Source organism: Halichoeres trimaculatus, unplaced genomic scaffold, assembly GCF_033239565.1.
Source record: "Halichoeres trimaculatus isolate MK-OKI-2021-1 unplaced genomic scaffold, fHalTri1.1 fHalTri1_scaffold_8, whole genome shotgun sequence".
Taxonomy (NCBI): domain Eukaryota; kingdom Metazoa; phylum Chordata; class Actinopteri; order Labriformes; family Labridae; genus Halichoeres; species Halichoeres trimaculatus.
Window position 1 is genome coordinate 33,960,630 of NW_027437186.1, and position 14,259 is coordinate 33,974,888.

General features: G+C 39.2%; 1 protein-coding gene across 19 annotated transcripts in view; it reads left to right on the forward strand.

The window, feature by feature from the left end:
- Positions 1 to 14,259, forward strand: part of LOC141794634 (neurexin-1a) — a 469,750-nt gene that overhangs the window by 29,123 nt on the left and 426,368 nt on the right. For 8 of the 19 annotated variants that reach the window (XM_074674993.1, XM_074674995.1, XM_074675004.1 and 5 more), the window contains exons 3-5: positions 147 to 164; positions 2,426 to 2,455; positions 3,598 to 3,645. In XM_074674993.1, the coding sequence (XP_074531094.1) occupies positions 147 to 164; positions 2,426 to 2,455; positions 3,598 to 3,645 (96 nt within the window). The remainder of the gene's footprint in view (positions 1 to 146; positions 165 to 2,425; positions 2,456 to 3,597; positions 3,646 to 14,259) is intronic. The other 11 variants (XM_074675000.1, XM_074675001.1, XM_074675009.1 and 8 more) reach the window with 4 other exon arrangements.

The following is a 14,259-nucleotide window of genomic DNA, read 5'->3' on the forward strand; positions in this document are numbered from 1 at the left end:
CAGCGTTTCCTCTGCAGGGGTTACTGTAGGTCACTTGCATGGTGTTTAATGCCTTGCATGGTTATGACATGCAATGGCCTGTACTAGTCTGCATGCTTCTTAATGAATGTTTTCCTCTCTTTCTCTCTGCCTGTCCGTGCTTCCAGAAGACAACAATGCTGAAGGTGGGTATTTCATTTGTTAGATTACATTTTTTAAAGTAATAATAATGTTTGTTATCATGGCCATGGCAGCTCAAATAAATGTGTGTAAATGATGTGTAATGCTGGTGTAGGGGTTTCTGGTAAGTTTGCTTGTTCAGGTTAAAATGTGCTTATTTGGCTTTAACTGCTTTGAAATGGTTGTTGATGGGCATGTCATGTGAACGGAAAGAAACTGTGTCTGCTCTGGCTCTTTACTAAATGTTTTTTTTTTTTTCATTTTTTTTCATGCCAATTAGTTAAATTAAATTAAATTAAATTAATTTATTTATTTATCAATTTAATTGCTTTAAGTTTTTTTTAAAATTCTATTTATTTATTTATTTATTGATTATTTTCATTTTATTTTTATTTTCATTTTTATTTGATTTATTTATGTATTTATCAACTTATTTATCATTTTCCATTTTATTTTATTTTATTTTTCATTTCATTTATTTATGTTTTATTTTTTGTTTATTTTATTTATTTATGTTTAATTTTTTTGGATCTGCATTATTTTTAATCCCTCTTCCATAAGAGTCGGGATGCTGCAGAAAAATGTTGAAAATGACAGGATTTGATTATTTGAAAATCATTTCAAAAATCATTCAAAGCACATGCATCAGTCCAAATGGTGCAGAGACAACATTTCAGGTGTTAAAACTGTATAATTTTTTTTGTTGTTGTTTTATGGAAAATAAATACTCATGTCTTGTCAGCTAAAGGAATCTCTTACCAGTTACATTTTTTAGAGCAGGAACATGACATGATTGGGTATAAAGTAGACACTCCAAAGAGGCTAGGTCTCCAGTAGAAAACATGCCCCTGAGAATAAAATTGCAAATAAATCATGGATGTCATCATCTGCATCATCATAATACCATTAAACAATTCCGACAGTATGAAGAAATAGCTGTACAAAAAGACACAAGGCCCAAAACCAGTACAGGATAGCCATGATCTTCAGTCTTTCAAGTGTAACTGCACCAAAATCAGACTCTGTAGTGGAATTCAATGCATGAGCTCCAAATTACGTACAGGAATCATCATCTTTTAACACAGTTAGTTTATGCAAAGAAGAAATCAAACATAAACATAAACCAAGAAGCATTATCCACTCTCAGAAGGTTTGTTGTCAGTGCACAGATCAAAAGTCCTCAGCATCCCTGATGGGAAGGTATGCACATCCGTGGCATGGGCAGTTTCTGGAAAGAAACCACTGATGGTGAATGATCAGTGCATGTCTGAAGCCTTTTCAAGAGAAGACTTTCCATGACACAGGAAGAAGATTTACATTTTGCGCGTGTTACAACTGTACAGGTCTGTGGAAAAAGAGTCTGGATGCCAAACCGAGAAGCCTGGGTTTCCAAACGTTCATGTGATATCGTAAAAAAGAAGGTGATGCAGAACAAGGGCATATTTGACCTGTTCCAAATGTTTGGACATGTGTTGTTGGGATCTAATTCATGAAACAAAATATTTTTTTAAACTGTTTTGCTGTCTTTGCATCTTTTTGTATTAAACATGTGCTTTTAATGATTTGGAAACCATCAAGATGTGTTTTTACCAACATTTCACACAGCGTCCCAACTCGTGATATCATGCATTCTCTGCATGAATCCCACAGGATTTCTAAAATTTCTAATAATTTGTGTCAGAAAAAAAACAGGCTAATTGTCCTGCAGAGAACAGATTTCCTAACAGAAAGATCTGGAAGTTGCTGGTTTGTAGCTAACAGTGATGCGTTTTCCAAAAGCAGGAAGAGATTCTGTCTGCACTGATACGTATTTGTGCTGAAGCTGATAAAGTGAAAATGATTTGTCATGTCTTCTTAAAATAGCACAGTGACTCCACAATTTGCATTTTTTATGACTCATGTGTGGCGGTGGAAGTTGGAGGTAGGACGGTGTTGGTTTTATTTGTGGTCGGTGAGTTGAGGGTCTGTGTACTTTTTATCTTTAAGAGGGAAAAAATAAAAGAGTGGACCTAAATTTGTATTTCTGAATGATGACTCGTAAGTGGCTGATGACGCATCGCAACCAGCTCCGGTTGGCTAAATGCTCATCATGCTAACCCTGTCTATGCACCTCCTCCTCCTCTTCCTCTCCGTCCCACTCTCCCCTATCCCAACACTCCTCAGGTAACACAGACATCTGCTCTGAAAGAGATGCCTGCATGTCAGTGTCACACAGCTTCCCATGATCCCTTGTTCTCTGCTGACTGTGCTCTTGTTTTCCTTTAAGGTCTGGCACACCTGATGATGGGCGACCAAGGTATGAGCTCCTTTCCTTACTCCCGTCGTTCCTCCATTGTCCCTCCTCCTCCTCCCATTGTGCTCAAACTCTCTCGGTGCTCAGGCTTGAAGCTTCAGATATGAGCTGTCATTTCACTTATTTTGGAATGACCTACTTGGTTTCATTCTCCCAGCGTCATTTTATTTCATATTTTTTTCATATGACCTCTTTTTCAAGCTCATTTGGCTTTCTTCTCCCCACTCTGCCGGGTGTCATTTCTCCTCATCTCTTCTCTCCTTTTAATTATTCACATCTACATTCGGATGTTTTATGATGATGTGGTTCAAGTGAAGGCGCATTAGCATTAAAATTATTAGGATATAATGCATGGTGGTGGACTGGATTTTTGAGCTAATCCTACATCTGTCCTAATAATGCATGATCTGCACAGATTTTGTCCATGTAGTCACAAACTTCCCATTGGCGTGGCTCTCATGCAGCATAACAGGGACGTAAAGCACTCTTCCTTTGACCTCCTCTCTGCTGCTGCTATCACACATCCCCTCGCGTAGATCTGCACATATAGGTCGCCATCAAGCCTCTTTCTCCTGTCGTCTCTGTCCTTTTCTGACTGGACACTCACGAGTGTCTCCTCTCCTTTTGTTCTCCCTTTTTTTTGTCTGGAATCTGCTTTCTTCATGGAACATTTCATCAAATCTCATAGGTAAAAATAAAGGTACTGACCTTTTCATTCTGGGATTTCATACAAACAATCACAGCAGTGTTTGTGGCATCGAATGCTTAAACTTACACAAAGTGTATTCAGGTCATTGGCATATTTTTTCAAAAGCTGCTTTCTCAAAATTAATGAAAGCTTTTCAAGGTAGGTGCTGCTTCCACTTTGCATCCACACGCTTGAGTTGTGTCTCCTGTTTCTTTCTGCTTGTTGCATGAGAATCATTAATGAGACTCACATGGACACATAACAGCCGCTGCTTTAGTCCCAGGACAACACCACCACCACTCAGGAGAAACTTTGTGTATGTTAGGATTAGGATTAGGAGGTTCGGGGGGGTTTTGATCATAGTGTTGTGGGCCTCCCATCCTGGCTGTGATCCTCACCTCCTCTCCCTGTGGGGTAAGTGGACTTCTGATCTTTGCTATTTGACTCTCCTCCTCAGGGCAGAGAGGGGAAGCTTGGCTTCTAAGGTCCCTACTGAGCATTCAAGGTAAAACTTTGATTCTTTTAAGTTGACATAGAGCCATATTTAGCGAGTCATCCTGAGCTTACTGAAGAGTGGGAGGCGTGAATGTCAGTGTGTCACGCTTAGTAATCGGGGAATGAGATGTAAAAACACTGTATCACTTCAAATTTTTAAGACTAGTGATCACACACTGACATTCAAGTCTTCCACGTGCATTCTGGCATTATTTTACTCATGTCTTCGCCTGCTGTTGTGTCTGCTTTGACATTTATTACGACATAAGTTTGCATTCATAAAGGGGTGTTCAAACATTTTTATCTTTACGTTAAAAACATGATTGTAATGTTAAATACCATTTCTTGTCATAAACTTGTGAAGCACCGTCTGAGCAGGTAAGTCTGTGGTAAACAGAATGGCTTTTAATAATGCTATGTTTGAAGGAGGGTAGATATTGTCCTGTCAGCAGCTTGTTCTTTCCTCAAGGGACAAAACCAACACTTTTAAAAGCCCCAAACGTCACATACCGACACATATGACACCTTTTAGTGTCGCCATTGGGCTTTAATGTAACTGTAGCAGAACTTAAATCCCTTTGGGTCAACATCAAACACTCTGGGAATGATGCACTAAGAATGTACGGCAGCCTTTAAAAGCAGCTAGAATTGCTCCCCGCTTTCCCATTTGATTGATTCTCTTTCAAGGTTAATTCACAAAGCAAATGGCTGTAATGATATTTACATCCCAAATACGTCAATGTGCATTTCTGTGCAGTTTGCGCAAGTTTTGCACCTTTGAGATGAGCTGTGAGCATCTCCACTCTGTGCAGAGCTGCACTGTTTGCTTATGAAGCATAACATCATGCCCCCTGAACCATGGGGGGGATCAGGCCAAGAGTGCACCAGGACCCTAGGGAGGATTTTGACTATCATCTATTTCCTCAACCTATTTACTTAATGTTTTACTTCCCCTCCTACCCTGTACTCCTTAACTCCCCCTCACATCAGATAGGATTTTTGATCAGATTTAACTTTAAGGATAAATTAATAACAGATAAAAATACTTAAACAAACTAAGGCTTTGACTAAACCTAACAACCAAAACCCTAGATAATACTTTAAGTGGGATCCCTCACCCAGGTTTAGACACCTGGTGCTCCCAGCCCAGTGTGGCTCCAAATCTCTAGCCAGACTCTTCTCCTCTGTTGTGCCCAAATGGTAGGACAAATTACCTAACTCTATACGATCCGCAGAGTCCCTTTCTACTTTAGGAGATGTCTGAAGACTCATCTTTTCAGGGAACACTTAGGCCCTTAATCTGAGCCTTCAGGGATAGAATGAGTCAGAAGGTCTAAGACCCAGCTCTAAGTGAATTTTCAGGACTAATTACTGAAAGTTGTCGAAGGTTGAGGTATATTAGTGCAGCAATTTATTAAGGTTAGTTGGCTAGATTATTTGACACTACTAAAAAAATATATATATAAAAATCCAAAATATCCTGCACCTGCAGAGCTGGAAAATAACTGTCAGCACCGTAACTGTAACTTAAGAATCCCTCACTGAAATACATTTAGGATAAGTCTTTTTTTTAAATTAAAACTATATAAACTCAATTTAACTCAAAGTACAGCGTAAGTCTTGAATAACCCAACAACAAAAAATTTAGATAGGACTTTTAACCAGTGCTTTAAACTGGCTTTTGCTCAGATTACCCTAGACTACTTGAACTAAAAAAAAAATAAATAAAAAAAAAAAACTCTAGTGGCTACAGAACCCAACACGGGAACTGATCAAACCCATAGGGTCTTCCTTGAGAGAAGGAATCCAGTGATAAATGGCCGAAACACCCAATCACCTCAAGGTACACTACAGAGAACGTGTTATGAAATTTAATTTAAAAAACAATCCAGCCCTGGACCAATGTGGAACTCATTTTTAGCCTTAAGACCCAGTCCAGCCAATATTTTTTCTGAACCTAACCGATCCCAACGACAGCTGATTCTATTAATTTATACAATGAGCTGCATCAATAAGGGAACTTCTTACCATCTGACATTAATAACAGATGTGACACAAGTTTCATAGGCTATATCCAACCCAATTTCCTGGAGCGAACCAGAAAAAAAAAGCTCAAACCAGCTCAAGTGTGTCATGAACTGTTGTGCACAATGGCACATTTTGTATATTAGGTGGTTTGACCTCAGGAAGCCAGAGTGATGTAACCTCAGATTATTGTAATACAGCAAAACTGCAGTAATGAACAGACTTTATGCAAAGTAATATTACTTTGAGAGCGTAAGTGGAATTTTAGCTTTAATCACTGAAAAAATAAAGTACTGGCTCTGCAGGTGCAGATATTTTATTCTAACTGCACAGGAGTGTTGGCACCAATACTAGCAAATTGGATGTTATTTGCATTGAAGCTTAACTACATAAAGTGGGCCTGTTTTACTCTAATAAATGCATTTGTCTAACTTAAACATATGCAAATAACACCTGCACTTTGATGCTTTTTGCTCTGCAACTATTTGTGCATGCTTTGTGAATTAGTCAAAGTCTTTCTGGTTCATTTGTAGAGCGTGCACTATGTTTGAAAGTTTGACGTTAAAGATATAATAGAGAAAAAAAAAACATGCTCTTGTTGCTCTTAGAATGAGACGCAAAGGGCTGGTGAAAAAGTGTTGGTATTTGATCCATGCTGGGTTAAGAAAGCTGAAGTGATTTGAACATGTGGATAACACGCACACACGCACATGCACACACACAGATAAAAATGAATAATGTAGATTCTTCACCAACAAAGGTAAGTTTCACTTTCATTCACCAGCGGGTTCATTGTGGTTTTGAGGTCAGATGCACACAAGCGGGCTTTTCATTACACAAACTGTGCACAGCATGCACCAAACATGAGTTACACACAATGTTTTGCAAAAGATGGATGGACTTAATGGCCTTAAATGGCAAAATGCAAACATGTCACACTAATGAGCAGAAAAACTGAGGATCTGGTGATACCTGTGAAAATACTGACAGGTTGATGTTGTTTATTTGACTCTTTCTGCCTTGTGATTCACATCACTCTCTGCTGTTTTCATTGTACACTCTCAGGCCACTGTACTATAACCCACAGGTTTTCCCTCCACTCCACCAAACACTCATCTTACTGTAGAAGTGGCAGAAGGAAAGCCACAGGGAGAGATTGAGAGAATGCTGATGAAGCACAAACCTGAGCGTGCTGTTTCTAATTTGGGCCCTGGTTAGCTGTCCCTTGTGTTGCAGAATAAAACCTTGTCACCAGTTATGTAGTGTGTGGCCACAAACACACATCCCCTCTGAGTATTAAACCCAGGAGTGAGGACAGTGCCTGTATTCATTGTCTGCTTTAAGCTTGTGAGACTATTGTGTATTATGTTGCCCCCCCTCTGAGGTCCCCTTCGGTCATGTTAACCACTTTTATGGTTTATCCTCTGTTTCATGGCTGCTCCCTGGAGGATGGGCTAGTTTTTTCTCGGCACTGGATTCCTAAAACCTTTCCTGCATCCAGCTCCAGAGCGCAGGGCAGACAGTGGGATAAGTCATAATACCGCTGGCACACAAATCACAGGGTATTTAATTGCTGTCATCACAATAAACCGCCATGTGCAGCTTAAGAGGAAGTGCAGGCTGTGCAGGGAGGCTTACAGGTACAACAGGGCTATTTCTAAATTAGTGTACTTTCTAATGTAATTGCTTTCACTTTCCAAAGATGGAAATTGTCGCTTTTCATTACACCGTGCAGATTCCAGGGGATTTTAGTGTGGTGAGCAAAAGGAATCCTTTGGTGGATGTTTGGACTGGATGACCTGCTTTTTATATGCTAAATTAATTAGATTTTTACAATGCACTTTTCCTCTCCTGGTTATTCTACATTAAAATGATACACTCCAGTATCCTACCATGCTTCTAAATAGTCTCATTCTCAGTTATCACTTACTACATTGCAAAGGTTTCCCCTGCAAAAGCTTGCATCTGTGTGGCTCAACCTCCCACTTTTACAGCCAGATTTTTACGCCGTGATATAGATACTGAATATTAAATGATAATTCACAGCCATTGTGGGAGTTAACAGGGTGTTAGTGTTCGTCATGTTCTCACACATACAAATCCTCTGCGGTTTTCTGGTTTGAAGAGGAGAAAATCACACTTAACATGTATGAAGATCTGTGTGGGAGAATGTGTGCGTTGTCTGATCATGCTGTGTATTTTTGGTGTTAAATGATTAAAACTGAAGCCGCATGAGACTCAAACAATGCCATGGTTGCTGTATGCTCTGCACAAATTAGCAGCACAACACTAAGAATAATTGAATCACATGATCTATTGATGTCAGATACAGATCTATGCTCATTTTATGTTTGTGGTAAAATAAACATAGTATGAAGCTTTAGATTTACAGTGTTAGTACCCAGGACATGTTGACTTACCCCTTAAAGGGGACATATCATGCTGATCCCTGATTTAATACTTACAAATAATATAATACATTTGAGAACAAGACCTTACACCCCCTGACTTTTCAAAAAATGAGATATTGTATTTTTTCTGATATCCTAGAACGAGATTTGATGCCTCTGAAAATAGGTCATTGCCAGTTGGCCGCGAGATTTCAACCGTCGTGACGACACGAGGTACCTTACCTTTCCACCGAGGGATACACCCACCAAGAGCCGAGTATAAATACAGCTCCCTACCAGCTCTGGCTGACTTGACTGAGTGCTGGATGCAGGGACTCTGCTCTGCTGAGCAGCTCGGCTTTACATGGTGAATTAGCAGTTAAAACACTGTAGTTTTAGCAGACGTCGTTATACTTGTGAGGCTGTGATATTTGCAAGCTTGTTCTGACATGCACTGTGAACCTGGACCACAATAATGCGGCGGTAATAACATAGTGACGTGTTGGTGAAGTCTGCCTATATTTCCAGGTATTAACTATACATGTTACAGTACCGCTTTGACTCACCACACTGAAGCATCCTGAGATGATCTGTGTCCAGGTGGATTTTCTTCCTCCTGCAGAACCGTCCGGGTCTGACTCGGGGTCCAATACAAAAGGACGTATCCTACACTCTGCCATTTTATTAGTGCTATCAATGCCTTACGGTGAAGTTTTGGCAAACAGCAAACTCGCTCGGTCTGCCCCATTCAATGTGGCGATTTTGTAAATACTGCCATGCTGCAAAAACCGCCCCCTTGCTCTACCCCCTCCGCCCCTCTGATAGAACTGACCAATCAGAGCACAAAGGGCTGTGACGTTGCGAGGTTACTGGAGGTCATTCTTGAAACAGAGCGTTTCAACGAGATCTTCAGAATGGCCTAAAATGAGGATATTGAGAACGCTATTGTGGGGCATTGAAGGAACTAAATGACTTGTACTGAGGGCAGAAATGCTTTACAGGCATCCTAGTCTGGCATAGTGAAAAGAAGAAACAAGCATGATATGTCCCCTTTAAGAAAGATCACATTTTAAGAAGGTGTACATATATTTGCATTCCTAATGGTTTTGTGCTTAAGCTAGGATTCAGTGCAGCTCAGTGAGTGTGTGCTTCAGGAGTGTGTTTGGGTCACTGAAAGACGTGGAAAAGCCTCACTTAACATGCAGTATGTGGGGTTTTGAAGTACCGCCCGTTTACTTCAATACAAGCTCAGGAAGACACTTCAGTGTCCCATATTATGCAGTTTCACCATCTGCTTAACAGCAAGAGGCCATAATGGCACATTGTTTTAAAGCACTCAGCGCTGGATGCTTTATCTCACACTCTTGAAAACATATAGAAACACTAACAGGCTGTGTTAGAGGTGCTTTGTTTATTTTCAGGTGGTCAAAGTGTCATTTGTAACCTCTCACAGGCTCCAGCTGAAAATCCTACTACAGCTTCGCCTCAGTGACTTTACTACTCAGAACTTTCTGAAAGGGTTACAGAAGCACCTTCCATTAATCTCTTCAGATTCAATAAAAAAAAATGAAGAGTGTGGGCCTAGAGGTCCAGAAAATCTAGATTTTTGTGGAAAGTTTTCTGGTTTTCTATTAGCAGTATCCACATTAGTATTTACGAATCACCAATCACAAACCCAGCTCCAATTGGATAATTTATTCCTCTCCAAAAACTGACATCTGTATGTAAGCTATAAACTAACAACCTGATCTAGATAGAGGAAAAACTGAACTTGGACCAAAATCTGCTCAATGCAGTATTGCAGAAGCAATTCACCTGCTCAATTTCCCAACTACCTGGAATGAATCAGAAATGATTTTTCAGACTTCAGTTCAGCAAAAATCTGTCAAAGTTGATCAAAATGCTGTTATTTGGCCCACTTGATAGCCATTAATTGTAATGAAGTCACAACAAAACAAGCTTGTGTTGCTGAAGTAAGTCAGTATAAAGTATCTGTGTGTCCATTGTTGTTGAATTAAGATCTGTGCATTCTACAACAGATGAGTGGGTGATATCTCAGGGGACAGAACAGATGCAAATGACAGAAATTGTAGCGAAGAAAAGAAAGTCTTGGTCGGAAGTTGCTGCTGGCTTCACTGGAAGAACTGACAAGTTGGCAAACATTCCCACAGGCAGATATCATGTCGTGTCATCAGGAAATGATAGGATGATAGACCATGTAATAATGATAATTATAGGCAATGAGAGGCCATGATAGGATAATAGGCTACGAAAGGTGATGATAGGCTGTGAAAAAATGATAGAAAATGATAGACAGATAGGTTGACAGATGATGATAGGCTATGAAAGTATTATTGGCAAATATAGGGTGAGAAGATGATAAGCGATAAAGAATGACAGGCAATGGTAGGCAATGATAGGATGATAAGATGAAAGACCATGATAGTTATTGAATGGTAATGATAGAGAATGAGGGTTGATGATAGTATGATAGCACTTGATAAAATGATAGGTGATTATAGGATTATGGTCTCTGATAGGTAAAGAAAGGTGATGATAAGTAATGGGCGATGAGAGATGATGACAAAATGATAGGTGATGATAAGATGATAGATTAATAGTTTATGATAGGAGATGATAAAATAAAAGGTAATGATAGGATGTTGTTTTATGATGGGTGATGATTAAAAGAAAGGTGGCGATAGAAAATGATCAAATGATAGGTGATGAAAGAAGATGATAAAATGATAAGGGATGATAGATTGATAGACCATAATAGGTGATGATAAAATGATTGAATAGGTGATGATAGTCTATGATGGGCGAAGAAAGTCTTGGATAGGAAATGATAAAATGATAGGTGATAATAGGATGATAGTATTTGAGAGATGATGATAAAATGATACGCTATGATAGGCAATGATAGAATAATAGGTAATAATAGGATGATAGGCTATGATAGGTGATGATGAAATAATAGATGATAATAGAAGATGAAACATGATAGGGGATGATAGTCTATGATGATTTAATGATGTGTAATGACATATGAAAGGAGTTGAAAGTCTATGATAAGAAATGATAAAATGATAGTCAATGATAGGACTTCAGGGGATGATAGTCTATGATAGGGGATGATAAAATGACAGTCAGTGACAGGATGATAGGCTGTAATAGGAGGCCATAGCCAATATCAGAAACCACACTTGAGAGCAACCTTGACTGTTGTATGTATTCCACTCTCTGATAAAGAAGCGTCTTTTTCAATATATAACCTGAAAATGATTGAAGTCTTCTCGACCTTTTTAATTTTGGGATTTAAGAACTCATATTGTGTTTTGGGGGTGAGTTATTCCTGTCCCAAAACTGTCCCTTTGTGTGCTTGTTGTCCCCTCATCAATGACCTTTATGAATTAGCTGTGATAATTTACCCTTGTGTTGTCCAGCTTTTAGTGTCCTATCATCCATCCTCATTGGCTTTGCTACATGTTAATCAATAATTTGATTCCCTCCCTAGTTTCCACATAAAAAGCGGTTATTCTACAGAGCAGCAGCTACAACTTGCACCAAAGTCTAAGATTATAGTAGATATGATGGCACTCGTCAGCTTCCAAATATAAAAGCCATGGATTTGAAGGCTGCCAAAGACACCAGAGCTGTATTTTCCAGTCCCTGCTTAGTAAGAAACGTCCACTCCTTCATGGGTTGCTGTTCCGGCTCCATTTGCTTTTGACTGCACAGAGGCCAGCAGCACAAGTCATCCCTGCTTTCATCTGAGTGAGCTCACCAGGGTTATGTGACCTAAGTACGTACAGCCTGAAAGAACAGAGTGTGAAAGGCACGGGCGTAGTAAATGCAGCAGAGCAGTCAGAGTAGCTTCCGTGTGGCGTTTTGCTGGGAGAGTGCTGCATTTCCCTGCCTCTTTTTGTACAGTTATCAGCTTTGTGAGATGACAGCTGAAATTTTCCGCTTGTCAGAATAAGGCAACATGCTTTTACACATATGACTCTATACAGGTATCTGTCAGATGGGAATAACAGCTATTATGACAAGCAAAGGCTCTGTTTGTCAAAGTGTTATGTCACAGATATTCATCCTGTCATTTTTTGCTAAAAGGGGTGTTCGTGTGACATATCTGTATGAGTGATATTGTTGAGTTAGAAGCATCACCGTGAGGCAGATTGTAAAGTTTGAGTCCTGGTCCCTTAAGTGTGTACTCGAGCCTGTTTCTGTCTTCTCGTTAAGCTCTTAGACATTCATTTGTCACATTCTCCTCAGACTCTGATTAGATTTCCATGCACAACGGAGAAGATCAAACCAAAAGGTATCTCATATTTTTAGACGACAGCTGCAACCAAAGACTATCCCATGTGACGCACGAGGCACCTTTGCAACGAACACGCAACAAGTTTGTTCAGATAATGCAGAACGGCATGTCAGAGTGCAACTTGTCAAGCCTCGTCTGCTTTCTTTAGCTGACAGGTAACACGATACCATGTGGTGTGCGTTGCATCAACAACAGATGTTGCCTTTGTAGCTTCACATGAAACCTGGAAGACTGTCAGAGAAATCCTTTCAGCTCCATTGACTCCCCCAGGATTACAATTCTCAGCTTTAACCCCAGATTCAGGCATATCTGTGCTAGTAGTTACTACTTTGAAATGATTGCTAACCTATTTCGAGATATTTTCCAAAAAACACTGACATTTCCTCTACGAAGTGTAATATCAAGAGCTTATTTTTGATGGTCTTCTCAAAGGCTCGTTTCCCTCACTGACCGTCTTGTTGCAACGCCAGGCTTAAAGTAGAGGCACAGATATTCCTTTAATGTCTTACTATTGTTTTCATAAGTCATATAAACCTCAGTTATCCAACAATTTGTGACTAATTCACAGCTTAAATTTTAAAATCTGGAGAAACTGGGTCATGTTATAAGTTTTCTAAATATTTTAGAAAACCTGATTTTGGGAAATGTTCTCTCCTGAGGGACAAAATAGGAGACAGACAATGAAATATTCCCTGACATTTTCGTGACAGATTCAGTCTTGATAGGAGTTGGGTCAAAGTTGGCAAGTAAAACGATACTGTACCAATGTCCGGTACCTGGCAATCGGTATCTGTACTCAACGGTACCAATTGTTGGTACTTTTTTGTGTTTATGTGGTAAAAATATCAATTTAGTTAATGATAAAATCCCAAAGTTTTTCAATTTAGCAAATTTATTCTTCAATATATAACCCTCCAATGTCCAGCATGGAAAATTGCCTAGTCTTCCACTCCCTCACAGTTACAAAGATAGGTTTAGGTACCTAAACATGGTACCTTTTGATTGGTGTTTAACCTATTGAGACCTGAGCTTTTGTCTCATGTGCTTTTGCTACTTGGGATAAGTCAGACCTACAAAGTAATAACTTAATTTGGTCATTGAACACAAGATGTGATTATATGTGTTATTGGTTCTCTTATTTGTTGATAGTTATTAGTGTTATTGTTTTTTTCCACAAAAAAAAGTGTAATGTTGTGATACCACCAAAAAATGATATGGGCAGTGTCCCTGCATTGGCCAACAGGTCAAAGTTAAAAAATTAAAAAAAATGAAGTATCAAGTCTGGAGGCAGAAATGTAATGTCCACATACGTGTGGACACTGGGTTTTAAGAGGTTATTTCAACCTCTTGATTTGGCTGCTGTCTCTTTAAGGCTCCACAAACCCCCTTCGCTCTGATTGGCCAGCTCCCAGGAGACCTATCAGAGGTGGAACTAAGGGCAGACCTTGGTGTTAGAGTGCCGACTCTCGAACGTGTCATGAACCAGTGAGGAGTTTCTTAAGATGACTTAACATTTTATCTAGTTTCTTGAAGATCTTATGAGGATCTTCTGCTATTTTTAGAACAATCAGTTTGATCAGTTTACAGACAGATTCAGGGTTTTCAAGATTAGATAAATATTCAGAGGTCGGAAAATCTGCACATTAGATGTAAACATCCAGCATTGTTATTTGATATCTGTGTGCAAGCTATGAGAAAGCAGGATACCCCTGAAAAATATAATCTACAGACACCTTAGGTACATGTGAACATATGAAGTTTTTTATAGGTTTTATTATAGTAAGGTCTGGGCTTGTTTAGTGGATGGATTCAGATGATTTTATCTGAACAAATTTCAAAGGAAATCTTATGAATCTGACCATTTAGAAAAAAATAATACTGA